This window comes from Chrysemys picta, chromosome 5, assembly GCF_011386835.1.
Source record: "Chrysemys picta bellii isolate R12L10 chromosome 5, ASM1138683v2, whole genome shotgun sequence".
Taxonomy (NCBI): domain Eukaryota; kingdom Metazoa; phylum Chordata; order Testudines; family Emydidae; genus Chrysemys; species Chrysemys picta.
In genome coordinates, this window is record NC_088795.1 from 95552138 (window position 1) to 95573430 (window position 21293).

General features: G+C 41.1%; 1 protein-coding gene across 5 annotated transcripts in view; it reads left to right on the forward strand.

Annotated features, from left to right (window-relative positions):
• GABRG1 (gamma-aminobutyric acid type A receptor subunit gamma1) overlaps nt 1-21293 on the forward strand; it is a 73588-nt gene that overhangs the window by 40562 nt on the left and 11733 nt on the right. For 2 of the 5 annotated variants that reach the window (XM_042850357.2, XM_008166215.4), the window contains exons 4-8: nt 7026-7246; nt 10223-10305; nt 17243-17380; nt 17693-17845; nt 20780-20991. In XM_042850357.2, the coding sequence (XP_042706291.1) occupies nt 7026-7246; nt 10223-10305; nt 17243-17380; nt 17693-17845; nt 20780-20991 (807 nt within the window). Of the gene's footprint in view, nt 1-5575; nt 5634-7025; nt 7247-10222; nt 10306-17242; nt 17381-17692; nt 17846-20779; nt 20992-21293 lie in introns of those variants that run through there. The other 3 variants (XM_042850356.2, XM_008166216.4, XM_008166217.4) reach the window with 3 other exon arrangements.

Here is a 21293-nt window from a genome sequence, read left to right on the forward strand (position 1 = left end):
CCCACACTAAACTGTGTCTGTGGAATTTAGTAATTCTCTCCTTATTGATAAGGACAGAATGCCAGTATATTTTCTTTAACTTTCCTGAAGAAGAATAAAAAATTTCCCTCTCTTTTTCTTGAAATCTCTTCCTGAAAACTCTTTCTTTCAGTTTAAGTTTTCAGCCAGAACCAACCAAAGAGGGCAATGACCTCTAGACAGAACTGAACTGAGATGAACTAAATGGGTTTTCTTCTTCATCTCTGCAGCTCATTTGAAGCAAGCTGCACTGCAGACCTTTGCTGAGTCTTCATCTCAGACTTTAGCTGAAGCAAGTCTTATGCTATTTCTTGGACTTTTGGCTTAGGGAAATATGGTTGTATTTGTGTTTGTCCCATAAAGAATGAGGACATTTTTACTCTTAATTTCCTGTTTCCTATATAAAATACGCTCCAATTAGCATGTCCCCGCTAGCATGACAGACCCACTTTGCTGCACATTACTCTTTAATACACGCTTTTATTGTGGAATAGAAAATCAGTTATGAGACTACTAGAAAAAAATTAAGAAATGAACAGTTTCCTTTTTTGTTGGATTTTACTTACTCTTTGGAGTCACTGTACTCCTCAGCATGCTGGAATGGCACATGGTTTCCATCACAGTGATTGTAGTTAGGCCTCAGAATCGATGTTGTTGTTCCAGATGCAATAGCTGGTTTACAACCTGTGCAATAACTTTTGCAGAATTAGTTACATCCATGTAGAACATCACAGAGCAGGGTCTGTTTCCTTTTCTCAGGCCCTTCCAACAAAAAGTCAAGTATCTAGCTGTACTTGAATGCTGACTATGCATATTTTTTCATTTGCTATTTGAAATTGTGACAGATCTCAGGAGTTGTCTAATTTAAATACCATGTAGTGACTGTTCCTGATTTTCTTAGTGCAGTTACTTTTTATTATTGATTGATTTTTTTCATTGGGACTACTCAGCTGAGTAATTGCTCAACTGTTCACAATCTAGCTGTTTGATGGTCATCCATCACTATTCATTATTTTCTCCACTTTGAATTATGTTACAGTGCTGCAGAATAATATTTGTGCCACAGTTGAAAAGAGATGGAGAAAAATTGAGGTAAGCTTTAAATAATTAGGCAGGCTAGCTTTTTCTTCAAGTCATGGGAGAGCAGAGTTCTAAAGAGTTCAGTATCTAATCAAATGGCAAATATAAGCTAACGTGTCATGGTCATTGAACCCTAGGTATAATTTGAGGCTAAATGTGAATGAGCACACATTTGCTGAGGCCATAGATTAAATCTGTTTTAGTTTGCATGGCTATTTTATCACTCGTGTCATTTCAAAGAGAAAGCAGTAAACTATTTTTATTTTAAAATTTTTATTTTGTGGCACTGAAAGGCAAAATGTTTGATGAAAGGCTAATGGAAAGTGATAGAATTGTTAAATGTAACTTTCTGTACCAAAATAAGAGAGATAAAATAATCATCTGGAGAGGGATGCTGCAGTAAAGGAGTATATTATAAATCTAAAATACTATTCTGCTGGATAGTATAGAAGTAAACTATTAGTTTCTACACACACTATGACCTTCAATCATCTGGCTGTGGCAAGCACTGCAGACAGGATACTGGACTAGATGGATGTTGGGTCTGATTCAGATCATAGGAACTGCCACACTTATTCAGCAAATTTTAGGAGCCAGACTTCTCCCTCTTGTAGAGAAAGGACAGTTCCTTCAGTAAATAGGGAATGAAATAGGTAGCGGTTTCATCTTCCAGAATTCATGAATCCACTAAGATCAGTGCAGATGTTGACGTCACTGGCAACACAGATATCAGGCCAACACCAGAGGCAGGATCTTTCTCTGGTCTTTCTCTTCCCACCTCTCCTTACCACAGCCTTCAGTGCTGGCTGTTGCACCCAAAAACCTCTTGAAAGTGTCAGTCAGCTGTGCAGAGGGGCTCCGTAGAAAAGTAATGCAGCCGGAGAATGTATTATGGATTCTCAAGAATAGTGGTCTCTCGATGCAGATAAGGAAAGATGAGAATGCTTTGGAGGTGGCAGAGAAAGGGAGTGAGTTGCATGTGGAGGGCCCCCTCTCTTCCATCCCTCTCTCACAGATCCATGAAATTGGGTACCATGTTGCACAGCAGTGAAATACTCAGCAACAGATTATTAATTTTGTTGTATTATATTTTATGCATTAGGTTGTATTTGAACAGTGATAAATGTTGCATGCAAGGTGTCAGCAAAGTTGTGCCATTTTTTAAAAGGGGGAATAGTTAAGTACCTGTGCAATTTATGACTATGTCTAGAACTTGTATTCAGAGCTAAAATGCAAGATAATATAAGCAGCAGGCTTGGTTCGGCTGTTCCCTTGCTGGAAATCCCATTTTCCTTCAAAATCTTCTAGTAGTTTTTCTTCCTTTTTAACCTTAGTTTGTTGAGGTGATAAATGTTCTGTGGCTGCTTGAAATTTTCCTGCTCTGGTGGGTTTGACTGTAATGTTACTTTGACGTATTTCTTTTTTGCAGCTCTACTGTGAAAAGTGAATATTTAAAATGGCACCTTCTTACTCTCCTGATTTGCTCCTTTTGTATATTGAAAATATCATCTGCTGATTCATTCACCTAGTGACTACTTTTTACTCCGGTTAATGCTGCAGAGGCAGCTCTAGAAAAGGGAGCTGGAGTCTGTTCTGTTCTTGTGTCTTCAAAAGAATTACTTACTCAGTTTCAATTAAACTTGTGCAGCCCATTGAAGTCACTTGAGGGGGGTGGGGAAGTTCTCATTGCACTATGTTTTGTGTGATCATTTATACCAGTGCAGAGTGAGTGCCAAAGGCTGCCTGCCATTCTGACTTGCTAGCATTTTGCATCCACTTTGAACTGCTGTAGCTGACTACACAAAGGACAGGCAAATGGAGAGTCAGGCTCTCTTTTGAAGGCAAAATTTAAAGACAAAGGGGTTGCACAGATATAACCAGTGGCCTAATTTGACCTCTGGAACCACAACTGCTGGTGTTAGTAGCCGTCAAGAAATAAATCAGACTTTTAGATCCAGATGATCCCAGGTCAGTCTACATGATTAGCAGTTACAGCCCCCCCAGTCTCCTCCCTCCCACCTTTTTCCTTATATACTGATCATTTTTTAACAGGAAATCACTCAAAGAGAATAAGCAAAGTCCCCCAATGCCTTATTGGCAGAGTGATTTTTCAGAAAACAGAGACACTTCAAATTGTAATTGTGTTTAAAGTCTTTGCAATTTCTGACAAGATTGTGGATATGACTGAGACTTGTTTCGCTCCGTGTAAGGGGCCAAATAGCTAATCCACCCCAGGAGTAGCCCAGGAAAAGAACAGTGACACAGAGGGTAATAATTCCTTCCCTGATCTCCCGCTCCTTGATTCAGAGAGTCAGTAACTTTTACTGCTATGCCACCCCCATGCTAGCTCAGCTGTGCAGGTTGGCATATGGGGCAAGGGAGAGGGAAGAGAGTTGGGGCAGTGCGTTCTCTACACATGTGGACCCATAGAACTTTTCACAGGGTGGGGGAATGGGTCAGGTCTTATATTCCCTTCTTCCCATTCATGACATAAAAGGGCAAGTCACTATCTTTCCCTGTATCAGTCACTTAACATCTTTAAACTGTTATTAGGGTGACCAGACAGCAAATGTGAAAAATCAGGATGGGGGTGGGGAGTAATAGGAGCCTATATAAGAAAAATACCCCAAAATCGGGACTGTCCCTATAAAATCAGGACATCTGGTCACCGTAACTGTGATAGACATAACTTGTGCCAAGTGTGTTATGTTACAATTATTCAGCTGATATTTTGTTTCCCCCTGGGCTCTTTTCCTACCTCTCTTTTCTGTGTTTTCTTCCATTCATCCCATTAGCCATGGAATCCTCTCTTTGGTTTGCCTGCCTTGGCATCTCTCGCCCCTCAAGGCACTTCTGAAGACATATGTCAAAGTTCAGGGCAACTGCACTTGTATTCCCCTCCATGGTCCCTCAAGAGCACTGACTCTAGGCTCCTTGCTCTTCAGCAGTCACCTCTCTTGGGCAGTGACCAACATTTCACTTCGTCCTCAACAAGGTTTTTTTCCAGGCTGCACAGTTCCCTGACTGTGTTGTGATGTCCACAGCAAGCCAGCATCTACACTTTGCTTTCTCTTCAAAGGCTATGAACAGCATAATTGCCAGCAGTTATAAGTTACCCCAAAGTCCTTTATAAGCAAGCACATTTATTCTTAAGGTGAAGGCACTGTACAGAAAACCTATTAAAAACAATAAAAGAACCTACACACATGCAAATGAACTTACCCGAGATCACACCCAAACTCCAACATGGGCTCTTGTCAGAGTCATTCCTGCAAGCTCCACAAAGGAGTTTTTCTGTGCTTACAACAGCTTTAGCTCAGAAATCCATTCTTGTATGGGCCATTGTTCAACACAGTCTTTTGAAGTGCATATCACTTCCAACAGTTTACGTACCATCTTCACCCCAGAGAGGTTACATAGAATCCCAATCCACAGTAATACATAACCTTTGCTTATAGTACAATGGACTCCAAAGATACTTACATTTAACTCAGTAAGGTTTTTTTTAGAAAATTGCCATGTCTGCCACAACATACTTAATCAAAAAGACCTTCAAACCCAATTCTCCCATCAATAGAATGTGACATTTTTCTTTTTTATATAGTCAGCTAAACAAATAAAACATCCAGCAGTTGAAAAGTAGGGTTAGCAATATGTGCCAAACATCATGATTCAATCATATGTCTTTTCCCTCCACCCTAGGTTGCAAAAGGAACATTTGAAAATTAGGAAATGCCAGAATTAAGATTGCCCATGGAACATTAATTCTATTCCCTTGTGTACATGCATTCTGATACAATCTTTAATTACATGATCACATACTATTTTTCCACATGTCTCCCTGCTTCATTCAATGCACAGGATGGACAGTGCTAAGGGAATGAGACAGCTGCTCCATATTTTTATCATCATCATTCAATTAGTGATCCCTGCCATATTTACTATACCCCATCCAAAACCTGCACCAAACATTGAATCATTCATTTCCTTGTGGTCTTTTCTCTGACATCATTTATTTTGTCTCTGAATGTTTCACAAACATTAAATTTAATCTTAACAACCTTCTGGGAAACAAGTATTAGTATCCCCATTTTGCAGAGGGGGGAATTAAAACTAAGACAGTGATTTTCCTGAGGCAGTGAATCAGCAGCATCTCTTATTGATCTTATGCTTTATGTTATTAGATACAGGAAGGGCCAGATCTCCAGGTGGTGTCAATGGGCAATGGCTCTATTAACTTCAGTGAAACTATGGCTAGTTTACACCCACTGAAGATCTGGCCCAAGGTTTTTATTTAGCAAGTATAGTTTCCTTCTTCCTCCCTTCCTTTGTAAAATCCGGCTGATTTTTATGTTGCTGAAAACACATTGAACTGAACATATTTTGGGTATATTCATTTCTTAGAAAACAAAGACATTAATCCCTCTGCAGTCAGTTTTACTTTTATATGACCGACACTGTATCTTGTTTTCTGGACAGACCAACATTTCGAGGCTGTATTTGAGTGACCCAGGTCAAATAATTGAGCACTACACGTAAGTGGAGTCCACTGTAATTGATAATGCCTTCCTTTTTCATGGCATTGAATTCTATGCAAGACAATTTATATTATATAATAGGGCAGATTGACCCTCCAAGTTAAAGCTGTGGCGATTTCCCCCACCCCAGGAAATGATGTGTTGTTCCCCTCCCCTGGCAAAACTAGCACCTCTACAAAAGACCAAAGCCAGCTGCATGAAGACCCTGTGCCCCTACACAGGGTCAGCCCCTCCGGTCACACTCCCTGTGGCTACAGCTCTCTCTGGGACGAGGATAGAGAGCTATGTGGAAAGGTACATCTCTACCCTAGCCTTCCAAGTCGTCTTGTCCCTCAGAGCCGACTCTTGATGCACTGAAAGCCTGTGCAAGGTCTCTGTGGGGAAAGAAACACTGTTGCAGACACTTCCATGCATGGATGGTCCCTTCCCTTATGGGATTCAAGGGCCTACTATGACCCTGTTACAGTAACCAAACTCTCTTCAGAGGAGATAGTGTCAAGTTGCTCCTTTGTCTTAAGTGCAGAGCAGCCCTGAAGGATTTCTGAAGAACAAATCTAACAGAGCCGTAAAATTTCTCCCCTCCCACGCTGTACAGTTACTATTGTCATATGAAGATGCAGACTAAATTGTCTAATGAGAATCCTGGTTTCTTTGTTTTTTTATTACCATTCTTCTGTTCTGGACATAAAATATCTACTAAGGAAATTACTTTCCATCAAGATAAGATGTTACTTACAGCCTGAAACAGATATGTGGTTTTCTTTAACAAGGTTTGCTTCCTACTGTGGACTTCTGGTCCTTATGCAGAGAGTGTTCATGATCAAAATTTACATGGCAAATGGTGAAGTTTCCCTTGCTGCGTGTTCATGAATTTTTCAAACTGTGTTTAACTTGACTGGTAGACAAATTCCATAATTTTTGTCATGAGACATTCATGGAAATTTTGAAAAATTACCACATTTTACCCATGGGAAAACTTTTCACAAAATGCTCAAGATAATTAAAAAAAAAAAACCAACAACAACCAGGCCTAGATACTCGGGTCTAACCAAGTTATGCTTGGTGAAAGAGTAGTTCTATCTGCATTGTGAGCCTTTGGGCTGCTCTAACTCGCATCTAGGTACCTATGGTCCCAAGTGGCTGTTCTGGCAACTGATTTAGTCATGTCCCCCATTCCTCAGTTACTCCTTTTATATCAGAGGCTAGAAGTGCTGTGCACTCCTCAAGCGCTGCAAAGGAGTCCATAGCAGAATGAAGGCGCTGACCTTAAGTTTAACTTTTTAAAAAAAATATTTGGCATATAGGCTTTGGGTGTGTGTGTGTGTGTGTGTGTGTGTGTGTGTGTGTGTGTAAATATAAAAAACTATATGGTTGTTTCTCTTTTTCTAGGAATACACCATAGATATAATTTTTGCCCAGACTTGGTATGATAGTCGCCTAAAGTTTAACAGCTCAATGAAAGTGCTTATGCTTAATAGCAATATGGTTGGAAAAATTTGGATTCCAGACACTTTCTTCCGGAACTCAAGAAAATCTGATGCTCATTGGATCACCACTCCAAATCGTTTGCTTCGAATCTGGAGTGATGGACGAGTATTATATACTCTGAGGTAAGGGCTCATTAACTGGATGTAAAGGAGCTCTTCATTAATATTTTCACTCATTGTTATATTCTGCAATCCATTACAATTAAACCTATTAATTTTACAACTTTAAAAACAATTGCAAATGACAGAAATAAATGCATTATCATTAATAAACAAAATATTGTGAATGGGACTTGGAAAGAATTATAGTAAGAAGTAACTTCCAGGTCCCTTTCGCTTCCAAAGTTCAGAGGCTCAGAAACAAATGTGGAGAGGAATTAGTTGTGGCTTAGTCAAGAGGAACATAAAATATATGCTGTTGTAATGTACTGCTCAATAAGAAATTAAATCAGAGCAGGGGGCAGATTTGTTTTATTTAGATACAAGAAGACAGTAAAGATAAATAAGATTAATGTAATGTGACAAGCCAATACCATAATTTGTGTTTAACTCTTGAAGTGTCACCACTCCAGCTGTATACTGGACTGAATTGAACTCTTAGGCCTGGTCTATACTACCCGCCTGAATCGGCGGGTAGAAATCGACCTCTCGGGGATCGATTTATCGCGTCCCGTCGGGACGCGACAATCGATCCCCGAATCGGCGCTCTAACTCCACCAGCGGAGGTGGTAGTAAGCGCCGCCAACAAAAAGCGGCAGAAGTCGATTTTGCCGCCGTCCTCACCACGGGGTAAGTCGGCTGTAATACGTCGAATTCAGCTACGCTATTCACGTAGCTGAATTTGCGTATCTTAAATCGACTCCCCGCTGTAGTGTAGATGTACCCTTAACTGTCCTGTATAGCTATATTTCACAAGATTATGTTTGAATAAAAGAAAGCACTCCGTTAAAATATTAGTCATAAATACTTATATATATGTGGGGTAGGAGTGCCCATTATGGGAAACAGTTGTTTGCCAGTATAGGATAGTATAGTATGTAATAATCCTTTAGAAGGAAAAATAATCTAACATGATTTAAAGAACAGTGTTAACTTGATTTTTTAAAAATATCTTATTTTGAAGAGTGCAGTTTTCTGATAGAGACTTCTGATATAGCCCTCTTTAAAGAGTATATCCTCTTCGGTAGAATTTCCTGTATAGAGTTTTATGCTCATCTGCTAATGTTCAAAATGTTTGTTAACTGTTTGGAGCACCACCACCAAACCTGCTCATACCCATATCTTCTACTGTCTTCCAGCCAGCTTGCTGCGTGTCCAATTGCAGTTCCAGGTTTGTTGCTGCTGTTTCTGGTTAACATTCTTTTAGAAGGCCTAGGGAAGAGCATTCATGTAAGCTCTCCAAGAGCAGTGGATGAGAGTGATGTCACCAAGCTAGTGTATGAGACAGGAAGTGTAATCGACCTTCAGCATAACCCAGTGCTGTCCAATGCACACATTTGTATCAGGGAAAGAGATGGCCTGAATTTGGCCTAAAGTGGAAGTAAATGGAGTAAAACAAAGTTCATATGATAGCAAATGAAGGAGCCACAACAGGATCTGACAACACATCAGGCCATTTGTCTACAATTACCCCTAATGGCCTTAGCCACTTCCCTTTTGGCACTTTGTGGAGCAGGACTGGCACTTCTTCACCTTCAACTTCATAGGCAGGCTGATTTTCCTGAGGTTGGTCAGCTGATCTCTTCAAGACACCCATCTGTGATCCGAAGCCTAATTTGTTTTGTCTTAAATAAAAGCTGATTTTATTGGTTAATTATCCAAAAAGAGCAAATCACAGAAAAGAAATCATGGGGAATAAATGCATGTACTGTAGTTAGCTACTTAAAGAAACAAACAAACACGTGACCCAGTGGACACAAAACTTTCAAATTGAAATATAGTATGTTTTCAACAGCATGGTAGAAGTCCTTTCCTTCTTGCATCCTAAAGTCTATCCGTCTGTCTCAACTGGTCAGGTCAGATTTCCAAAAAAGGCCCCAGAGAAGTGTGTATATAAAGTGTGTATAAGTGTGTATGTATAGCAACTTACTTCATAGTCCTATTTTGCTTGTCAGGTTCTCCCCCGGCACCCTCCAACCACACAGAGATGTGGATATTTAAGCATGGTCTTACTCTCAGAAATCAGTTTAGCTGACCCCTACCAAAAAAGAAGGGGAGATTTAATTGCACAAATAGCAGTTAGGTGCCTAATTCCAAGTGGAAGTTAATGGAGCTGGGGACCTAATTTGTGCCTTTGAAAGTTTTCTGTGTAGATGAAAGGTATAATTTTCAAGAGCCCCTAAATGACTCAGCAGCCTAAGTCCTATTTTCTGGAGTGATTTAGGGCATTTATCTTCTTGAAAATGTTACCCATGGGCATCTTCTCTTTAAGAGCCTGATCCTGCTACTCATATTCGTACCACGAGCTTCAATGAAACTACCTACATGAGTAAGATCTGCAGGATTTAATTCCACTATTGCATGTCTAGTCATCAAGCATAATGATTCCAAATTCCACTTTAAGAGAAGCCAATAGAGTAGGTTATTAGGTGGTCTAACATATAGCCATCTATCAATGGCTTTCACATAAAGGACATGTGGTTGAAGACTTTCAGGGGGTGCAGTGAAGGGAGCACAGCTCTGGCACCTCTGCTAATACTGGTGGGGAGCTCTCCCAGTCTTGGGTAAGTGGCACTTTTCTACAACTCCCCCTCCTCTTTGGTTAGTGAGGGGAGAACTGTGCCTCCTATTTTAATCAGCTTGTACTAGTGAAGATCTGAAAGGATACAAAAATAGAATGGCATACTTGATATACCTTGTGGGTAGCATAACTGGTCATGCAAACTAGCATGACCAGGCAGACGCATGGGTCTTCAAGTAGTATTTGGTGATGGATACCATTCTTTAGAAATGATACTGAATACTCTTTGTACATGGCCAGTTGCCTATCCCTAATACACATTCATTGGCCAAAACGACTTGCATGTACTCTAATATGTAGCCCAAAGAGTCTAGGTGCTTGAACATAACCTCACTCATAAAACTTTTTCTTCTAATTAGGTTGACAATTAATGCTGAATGTTATCTTCAGCTTCATAACTTTCCTATGGATGAGCATTCCTGTCCTCTGGAGTTTTCAAGCTGTAGGTGGTAAAATACTTCAATAATTTTATTTTATTTTATTTAAATTCAGACACTGTTGATTGATAGGCTGCAAAGCAGCAGGTCAGTGATTGCACATTAAATTATTGCAGAACAGAAACAAATTAGCTGTTTATAGTTTGTTTGGTCTTCTTTTGAATTGAAAGAATGATGTTAAAGTTGCAGTGAAATGAAGTGTAAAAGGTTAAAAATAATCCTACCAATTAGGGGCCTGATGCAAAGCACCCTGGAGTCAACAGCCATCTGCTCATTGACTTCAGGGGGCTTTGGATCAGATATTAGGAGAGGAAGAAATGTATATAAACTGCAGAATTTACGTGCATTTAAGTGACTACATGTAGTATATTTAACAGCATAGAATTTCAGGATCAGGTCACAACAAAGTAACACTTAATCACCACAACTAGGCCCACTGTGTAAAAGGATTAAGGCCTATTTTACAGTTCCCTCCTCCTACCAGACCAGACTTGACTCTTGCTGAGTCATTCACTTCCTGGGTTAATTCTAACTAAACTCTAAGTAATTCATGGAAGCAGTTCCCAGCAGGGTTAGTTGTTTGATCTAAGCTTTATTAACAAACAAAAGCAAAACCTTGCAGACTCTTCCCTCAAATGTCTGTGTAGGCTGAGGAGTCCCTCCCTTTGCACTGGTAACTCCAGTGACCAAAGTTTCCTTGCTCTTACCTCAGAGCCTCAGCCATAAATGACTCCACGTAGTATCCCATCTGCCCGTTTGGAGCAAATCATCTCTGCAGTAGCTCCATTAACAGTTTTTTGGAAGCACTGTCCCTGGCCTCTCAGCTTTCTGGAGGGTATTGCAGTCCTTGCCTCTATTTCCTGCTGCCCTCTTTTATAAGGGTCAGCCAACTTAAGTTCCAGACCTTTCTCAGATGCAGTGAGTGTAGCTAATCAGCCAGCTGCAGGCCTCTGACCCTAGAGGAATACTGTCCCTGATACCTTTACATACCCACCTGTCTTGAGTGGGTCTGTCATGGCACTTACCACAGAGCCTGCTGTATTCTTCGGTTCTTGAAAGCAAGCCTGTATTCCAGTGGTCCTTCCTAGGCCAATGCTCCATTATAAATTGAAAGGGTTGAAAGTCTAAGTACCAATTTGTCACATGGGCATGTGAGTCCTTCATGGTTTGGAGCCATCTTAGTGCCACATGGTCAGTGACTAAGACAAAGGGTGTTCCAAACAGATAGTATGTCAGAGCCTTTAAAGTGTAGTGTATGGCCAGGCTTTCCTTCTCAAAGGACAGAGTACTGGGTTTCCTGGGCTAAGAGTTTTCTACTTATGTAAAGGATAGTGTGCTGTTGTGCATGGACGTTTTGGGGTAGCACTGCACCTGCAGTGTAATGCAAGGCGTCTGTTTGTAGGATGCATTCTCGAGTGAAATTGGGGCTAAGGGACACTGGCTTGTTGCAGAGAATCTGCCTAATTTTCTGAAATGCTTGATCACGCTAAGGGGACCATGTGTCCAGGGGCTGATTTATTTTTAAACCAGGTTGGTAAGAGGTGCAGTTAACAGGGCAAAGTTGAGCACAAATCTTCTATAGTACTCTGTTAGGTCTAGGAAGGCCCAGACCTGCTTTTTGGTTCTTTGTTTGGGGGTGTTTGCTAGGGCCTCAACTTTGTCAAGTAGGCATCATACCTTATTGTTCCCCTACGAGATAGGAAAAAAATATTTTTTTCCTTTCCCACTTTGCAGTTCTTTGGGTTTGCTGTTAAATGGGCTTCCTGTGGGGCTTGAAGGACAGCTGCTAGGTTCTGGAGCTGAGTGGGCCAGTCCCAACTGTATACCACCTCTCATCTAGGCAGGCCATGGCATAGTGATGGTGGGGCCATGAAACCTGATCCATCAGCTTATGACAGGTGGATTGGGCCTCATACAACCTAAAGGGCATGGTAAATTGGAATAGGCCCACTGGGGTAGAAAAAGTTGTTGTTTTTCTTGGGAATCGAGAGAAAGAGGAATTTGCCAATAGCCCTTTTATTAGAGCTAATGTTGTTATAAAGCAAGCTTGACCGAGACAATTTAGCAGCTTATTGACTCAGGGCATCGGCTAGGCATCAAATTCAGAAATGGCATTTATCTGATGGAAATCTACACAAAATCGGATGGTCCCATCCAGCTTTAGTACTAGAACTACCAAAGTACACCAGAAGTCCTTGATGAGTCCCAATCTTAACATTTCCTGTATTTTCTGAATGAATGGGTTTTTCACCTTCTGGGATTTGATATGACTTCTGAATGGGCTTGGCCCCTAACCCTATGTGGATGTAGTGAGGCACCATGGAGGTTTGTCCCAGTAATAGGGAGAACATCTCCTTTTAAGATCTCAGGGGGTTGTTTATTTGCCTTCTCTGCCCATTAGAGAATCCCTTCCCAAGTGATACCTCCTCTATCCCAAATTTGGCTTGCGTAGGAAGCTGAGGCACCAGATCCTCTTCTCCCTCCTCCAGGTGGATGACAAGGCTTTCCTGTACCTTCTAGGATTTTAACAGGTTTACATGAATAATCTGCCTTGTTTTTGCTGGTCTGGGCTGTAAATTTCATAATCTGCTGGTCCCACTTGATAGAGTACTTCATATGGGTCCTGTCTTTTGGCCAAGAGCCTGTTTTCCAAAGAGTTTGGCAAAGAGTAGGAGCACTTAGTATCCCAGTTGGAATTCCTTTGCTCTAGCCCCTTTATTATATTGCGGCATCTGGATCTGTTGGGGCTGAAAGGTTAGTTCGGGCAAAGAGGCACACGAGTTCTTATCTTTCCCTCATTTGACTGACATATTGGAGGACATTGGTAGGTTGAGCTTCCCAAGACTCCCTAACTAAGTCTAACATTCCTTGAGGCTGTCTCCCTTAAAGAATCTCAAAAGGAAAGAAGCCCATGGAGGCTTGTGGTACTTCTTGCAAACAACAAATAGGGGAGCAGCTGGTGCCAGTGTTTGGCCTCTGTTCCCACAGGCTTGTTTAACATATTTTTGAGAACCTTATTGAACCCCTCCACCAGACCATCAGCCTGAGGAAGATAAACTACTGGAGTGGTCACACTTTCAGCAGTGCTCAAACTTGTCCCTTGATCAATGACTACTTCCAATGGAAGTCCAGCTTAGAAAAACAGTTGGAGTAACTCTCGCTTGGGGTGGAGGCAAAGGTGTTTCATAAGGGAATTGCCTCTGGACATTGGGTGATATAGTCCACAAGAACCAAAATGAACTTGTAACATCAATCACTCTTTTATAGAGGGCCTATTATATCAATCCCTAGCTGCTCACAGTAGGTTGTGATGAGGGTAGGGGAATGAGAGTGGCCTGGCCCTGACCCTTTGGGGGTCCTTTTGGTAATCAGGGCATGTCACGCAGAAATCAGCTATCTCTCTACATATCTTCAGTTAAAAGAACTGAGCCAACAATCTTTCTTGGATTTTCACCTTACCCAGATGTCCAACCATGGGAAGAGTATGGACTAGCCATAGGAACTCCTGCTTGGCAGATTTGTGGACTAGGAGTGGATCTCTGGGTTCTTTAGTTTATGGGTATCTCTCTCCTCAGTTCAGAATCTCATCCCATAATTCAAAGCAGGGAAACTGGTGAGATGTGTGTTCAAAAGTAACCATCCTGTTGGCAGCAGTAACTTGACTGAAAGCCTCTTGTAGTGTTTGGTCATCATGCTGAGCTGCCACAACATCAAAGGTGTCATTCAAGACACTGTAGTCTAAGATGGGAATGGGATCTGCAGTGTCCATGGGTAAGTGATAACATACAGACTGTTGGGATGTTCCCTTCACAGAGTTTACCCTTTGGGAAGGTCCTTCTCCAGGCTCCATGGAGTCAACTCCAGGATAGGCTTAGGCTTGTGCTTGATCCCGAGACTTCCTTGAATGTCTTTGTGAGCTCTGGACCTTCATGAGACTTCAAATAGGTCCTAGCATCCTCAGAAAGGGTCTTTTCTTGAGGTAGGGGGTCTGGGTTGGAGGGAACTGATTCTCCTTCCAGGAGAGTCAGAAGACATTTCCAGTCACATCCCAGGATCACTGTCCAGGTTAGGTGATCAACACTCTAGCTGGAAGTGCCCTACCTGATCTGCTAACTGCAAAACAACTGAGGCCATTGGGTATGTACAGGTTTCTTCATGAATGCAGGAAATTCAGATGGATCACTCTGGATCCAGGGCTTTGGGTCAGACTAAGTCCCTTTGAAGTAGAGTTTGTCCACACCCCAAATCTATCAATCCCTCCACTCTGTTTGTCCCTATTTTTATAGGGACCATGAAAAGCCTTGGGGTCAGTCCTAATGGTTGATTTGGTTTCTCACCTGCTTGGCCAAAGAGGCATCCTAAATAGTCATATTCCATCACAGGACATTCCCATAGTCTCTGTCCAGGTTGCCCAGAATGATAACATAGCGCTGGCCCTGCATGGGAGGGTGGTGGTGGTCCCTTGAAAGTCTGGGACTTTGGAGTCCCTCTTCCTGATGTTCCTGTGATGAGGGTAAAGTTTCATTTGCTCAGGACATACCAATACTATGACTCTTGCTGGTTTGGCAGGTTATTGTCCCTTGACACTGTCCTAAGTGTGGCCAGCCCTCAGGGAGACTGGATTTCCTACTCCTAGGCAATTTGGCTTCCAAAAACCTCTCAGCTGTCTCTAGTGACTTCTGAATGGAGGTCAGGTAAAACTCAAACCCAGCTTTGAACACTATAGGGAGAATGTTCAGGTTTGTTGTAGTTCAGTATTGTCCATAAGCTCTGCCACCATCTTGGTCTCTGGGTTTAGCCATCAGGTAGCGGAGTCCTAAAGCTGTGGAACTACTTGCCGAGGGGCATGCTCCCTTAAGGAATGGCTCTGGCTGAAATTTCTTTTGATAAGCCTCTGGAGAGAGACAGAGGCGGCCCATAAGCACTGCCTTTAGTATCATGTAAGATTGTGCCTTGTCCACACTCAGGGCCCAATAAGCTGCTTGGGCCTCTCTGGTGAGGTACAGGGCCAGTTGGGCCACCCAGGATCTCCTCTTTCAGCCTGCTGTGGGGGCAATGCACTTGAAGGCAGTTAGGTAAGTCTCAGGGTTATCACTGCTGCTCATCAAGGTGAGACTTGGTGAAGCCCTGGTGCAGGCCACCTCTCTGGGGCTGTTCCCATCTACCAGCAGCCACTGTGAGAGCAGCCAGGCCATTTCAACTTGTAACTGTCTGTTCCGCTCATGCTCCGCCAGCTGGGCTTCCTGCAGACATCGTTGGGTGGCAGAAGTGCCGTCTGGAATTTCCTTTCGTTCTCTGCATGCTGTTGATTCACCATTATTTGGAGTATCTTCTCCATATCCTTTCTTGATGGAAGGGGTTTAGGTCAGGCCCCTGTTTGGGCATCACTTGTAAACAGATTGGTGACTATCTTAAAGCACCCTTCTCCTACCAGCATTGCTCTTGATGAGTCATTCACACCTTGGGTTAATTCTGTCTGAGCTCTCTCAGGGAATCCTGGGAAGCAGTTTCCAGCATGGTTAGTTATTTTATCTAAGCCTTCTTAACAAACAAAAGCAAAACCTTGTAGACTCTTCCCTCAAAAGTCTGTGCAGGCCGAGCAGTCCCTTCATGCCAGTCCTTCATGCCAGTAACTCCAGTAACTAAAATTTTCTTGCTCTTACCTCAGACCCTCCCTTCTGTCCATTTGGAGCAATTTCTCTCCACAGTAGCTCCAGTAGCAGTCTGTTGGGAGCACTGCCCCAGCGCCTCAGCTTTCTGGTGTGTGCTGCAGTCCCACTTCTCCATTTCTTGCTGCTTTCTTTTATAAGGGTCAGGGAATTAAGTTTCAGTACGTTGTTAGGTGCAGCAGGTGGAGCAAATCAGCCAGCCAGCTACAGGCCTCTGACTCCAGAGGAATTATATCTTATACATTCACATATTGCTTTCAGTGGGACTAGTATATATGAGTAAGAATTACTAACTTACTGGTTTATCCTCTTTAGTATAAACTCTATTAAGCATGTAAAATTAATTTGTTCCCAAGGACATTGTGCTACCTCTGGTAAAATAAAACACTGAACACATCTAAACAATTTATTCCTTAATGTACAGTGTAATAGGAGATGAATGTAACTACAGTGAATCTTCTTAAATGAATATTATTGCTTAATGTTTGCTTCTTAAATACTTCAACTAAACGTGCTTTCACAGCTCAGGTCTGGTCTACATCTAAAACTTAGGTTGACCTAGCTATGCTGCTCAGGGGTGTGAAAAAGTCACACCTCTGAGAGATGTAGTTAAGGTGACCTAAACTTCTGTGTACCTAGATACTGCCACTTGAGGGAGAATGGGTAGATTTATTACAGCAGTGGAAAAACCTTTCTGTTATTGTAGCAAATACCTACGCAGCTGCAGCTGTGCTACTGTAGTGTAGACATAACCTCTGTCTTCTGAAAGACTGTATTCTCCTAGTGCACCTAAAACTGGATTAACGCAGTTCTGAATCAGTCCCCAAATATTCAGCATGGAAAGGCAAATAAGTTTCCAAATGCATTTATACCTTTTAAAGCAAATAAAGTATGAAATAAATAAAAGTAGCTACCACATTTAAGCTTTAAATATGCTTCTCAAATTATGCCCCTCTGTTGTATTACATTAAAATATCATTCTAACGAAACAGAATCACTAAAAGCTAAACTTTTTCATATTTAAATATTGCATTATTAATTTGAGACATACATTTTCCTTAAATGTCTGTATTCTCTAACATTTTGGTTGGTAGAACTTTTAGCCATACTGAGACATTTGCAGGCTAAAGCTTAATAGTATATCAGGTATGTTATGGAGCAGTTGTTTTCTGACCCACTTATTTGGGTTGTATCTAATTTCAGAAATCACAAGTGAAAGCATTCTTTGCTGTATACTGTGAATGAATACTTGGTTTACTCTACTTTGTTCTAGATGGATATCCCAGAAATGAAATTGAATACAAATGGAAGAAAACCTCTGTTGAAGTTGCAGATCCCAAATACTGGAGATTATACCAGTTTGCATTTGTAGGGTTACGAAATACAACTGAAATTTCTCATACTCTGTCTGGTAAGGAAAAACCTGATGTTTTCTTGCATGCATTTAAAGGATTAGCAGCCTATGCACTTTCATTCTTTGTCTAAATTGTGCAAGGGACCATTTAGTTATGTGTGCTGCTAATGTCTAGGGTAAAACAGAATTGCAGCTGACCTGTTTTAATGGATAAAAGTCCTTCAGCAGCTTTGTTTAAAAGGAAAGTACATTATGTTTCCCACTGTAAATTTTACAACATGGTATATATTTGGAACAAGAATACCAAAAATTATGGGATAGAAAACCACTTGCAATGTCTAATTAGAATTGTGGGCTTTTTCCTCATAGGGGACTATATTATCATGACAATCTTCTTTGATCTGAGCAGACGCATGGGATACTTTACTATTCAGACATACATTCCTTGTATACTAACAGTTGTTCTTTCATGGGTCTCATTTTGGATTAATAAAGACGCTGTGCCTGCAAGGACATCATTAGGTATGTATGTTCCCCATGCATAAAAATCTTCAGAGAGAAAGAAACAAAAATATCCATGACTTTAAAATTATGATTCCGGGCTTGCACCAGGGGACAGCACAGCAGAGGCTGAAAATCCTCAGGGAATCCTGATCCAAACCCCATGGATCTGTAGCTGTGCACATAGAGGAGTTTTCTATATATGCTCTTCTCATCATCCAGTATGGTCAATGATTAGGCAGAGAGGCATGATTTTGCTGCAGTGAGAGTTGCGGAACACAGGGGAAGTTGATCCAGGAAGATCCCAGTGTTTAACATATCTGTGTCTTTATTGGCCTGGGACCACAAGTTTTCCGTTCTCTGGCTCCTTTCTCAGTGAGCAAGTCACCCTTTACTGTATGCAGAAGGGAAAGGATCCTTAAACATAACAGTTGTTCCTGTTTACATGTGCCTGATTCTCCTCTCACACCTGGAAAAATTGGGAGTAACTCAACTGAAATTAATAATGGAGTTAAGCCTGTGTGAGAGCAGAATTAAGCCCCATTTCTGTTATTTCCATGGTTTTCCTGTGCTCCATGCGACGGAGCACAGCAGCCTATCAGTCTAACTGTATAGCCCTTTCAATATTGGTTCTGTTTTAACATTTGGTTAAGGCACTCATCCCAGCTCATTTAATTAAATCAGTTTAAGAGTAGTAGTAGCTAAAACAGTTTCTAATTTTAGTGGTACTAAAAAACACATATTTACTCTTGTTAACATGTTGCAGTTATTTATGCTCTCTTCAAAAGTATTGGTTTGTCAGAATAAACACTTTCAGTCTGTAGGAAAACACTTGCAAATTTGGTTACAAAGAAATATTGTTCAATATACTAGTATTTACATACTGGAGTATGAGTAACAGGAATTTACTGACAGCATTAATGTACAGGAAGAACACAGGAAGATCTAGATTTTTTTAAAAAATGTGATAAATTTGGTCACTTATTTCTATGCTATTTAATTAACAAAAAGTTACATAAAATTTTAGTGAATAGAGTTTAAAACCTAATAATTTGACATGTCTCACGATATTTAGACTCTATATAAATTACCTCTAAAGTATAGTATTTAAACCTCAGCGTGGGTACAGTCTGAAAAGAGAATGTAAATATGGCATCCTCTGTTCCCGATTCATTGTCTCTTGCGAACTTCATATTCAATTTGTTCACTTTACAAGTTGTTTCTGCTAAACTGCCAACCCTGAAAACTTACCCTAGGATATGACAATCAAGCTATTACCCCCCGGCTCTCAGCAACAGTAACCCTGTTCCAACTAAAATGTGTTTCAGGTATGTTATAGAGGTTTATAGTACTGCACCTATAACTCACACCAGTTGGGTTAGTTACTGTTGACTGATGTATAAGCAGTAAAGAACCCTGGTTGACTGTCAGATCCCAGGATGATTTTGGCAGATGGAGTGGTGTGGTGGTGGTAGTCAGAGATTTTACTTGTAAATGAAGCTAATTTGATATGAAATCATTGTGGGAGGGAAACACATAACCAAAATACCCCACCATGCTGTTTTTTTAGTCACTCTTCTGAGTTTAACCACATTTTAACTCTATTTGACAAACAGAGCTCCTGTGCTAAAGTTTATTTCTATCATTAAATGGCTGGAGTATGAGGAAACTCTGTTGCATCAATGGGGACAGAGGAGCAATCCAGACACCTTTTCTCCCCATCCCATTTCTACTTGTGAGCAGCCATTCCATAGCTTCACAATAGCAGCGTCTGTACTGCTTTCATAGTGAGGAACATTGGGAATGTTTGCAACTGCTACCTCTTCCCCTATGGAACAGGACTCTGAAAATAGAGTAGTGGGGAGGATACAGGGCCATGCCCATCCCTTCCCCACTGGCTGCTGCTGTGGGAATGGTGCATTGAAGATGGGGACTTGCTAATGGATGGAGCTGACTGCTCACCCCACCCACATGTATGGCAGAACTTTGGTGGAAATTGTGCCTTTCCAAAGCACAGTGGTTCAGATTTTTGAAGGCACCTAAAGATGCACATAGGCCAAAAGATGCACATAGGCACCTAATGGATTAAAAAAACAAAAACAAAAACCTGCTGGGAGGTAGGCATTTTTGAAAATCCCACTAGATACTTATCTGCATTGTCAGGTGTGCCAATATGAAATTGGAGTAGCCGTTGTATTCTAAAGTTAATCCTCATGAAGCAGAAAATATAATAAAAAATTGTTGTATTACATCAATGAAGTGTGATTTGGTGTGGATTCTGAATATATATTACTAAAGCCAGCTCTTTTGTGTGATTGGTTCATATGTCAAAGACTGTGCAGTGAGTCTTAGGTGGAATACCTCTTCTATGAGTTAGAACTTTCATAGACTTGAAGGCCAGAAGGGATCATTAGATCATCCAGTCTGACCTCCTGTATATCAAGGGCCATTACATTTCACCCAGTTAACCCTTTCGTCTGGGTTTTTTGGAAGAATTGATGGTTAAGTAGTGCACCTTTTCCCTAGATATTTACATTTGTTTCTTATTCACACTTTTTAAATATGTAAAGTCTGAATAACATTACACTGTATAAAATGTTGAAAATGTCACAGACCTTTACAATTTATTTAACTCTGCAGTGTGTGGGGAGAACAGAGGGGATTTGAATAGAGGCTAAAATCATCTAGCTCTCTATGGCCCCAGTCCTGCCGTTGGATCCATGGGGATGGACTCTTGTGCTGGCACATATATTTGTGCTCATGTGGAGCCTCATGAAAGTCATAGGCTCTGTGTAGGTGGAAGAGTCAGTTTGCTCAGATCTGATTGTAGCATTGGGGAACGCTGTGCCAGTTTGATTGCTTTGGTACTAAAGGGAATAAATTAAATGCTTCACAACTAAATCTGTCTGTAGGATCACTTATTGAAATACCTCCCTTTGTTTCTGTTTTGAACAGGTATTACTACAGTATTGACTATGACAACACTAAGTACAATTGCTAGGAAATCTCTCCCCAAGGTCTCATATGTGACAGCAATGGACCTTTTTGTTTCAGTTTGCTTCATTTTTGTGTTTGCTGCCTTGATGGAATATGGCACCTTGCATTACTTCACCAGCAACAAAAAAGGGAACAAAGAGAAAGAGAAGTCTTCAAAACACAAGCCAGCTGTAAGTTTAAGAAATTTGGGAAAAGCCTACTTAGTTGTAATGCCTTTATTTTATTTTTTACAAAAAGTTATTTTTGTACTTGTTATTATTGGTATGACCATAACACCTGAGAGCCTAGTCATGGACCAGGAACCCAGTGGATTAGGTGCTGTATAAACACAGAACAAAATGATGGTCCCTGCCCCAAGAAGCTTGCAATCTAAAAGGAACATTTAAGAGACTAGCTGGCAAACTGCGAGGCTCAGTCAAAGGTAGATAACACAACAGCCTTTCACCCTTGGATTCATTTCCCGATAATTGCA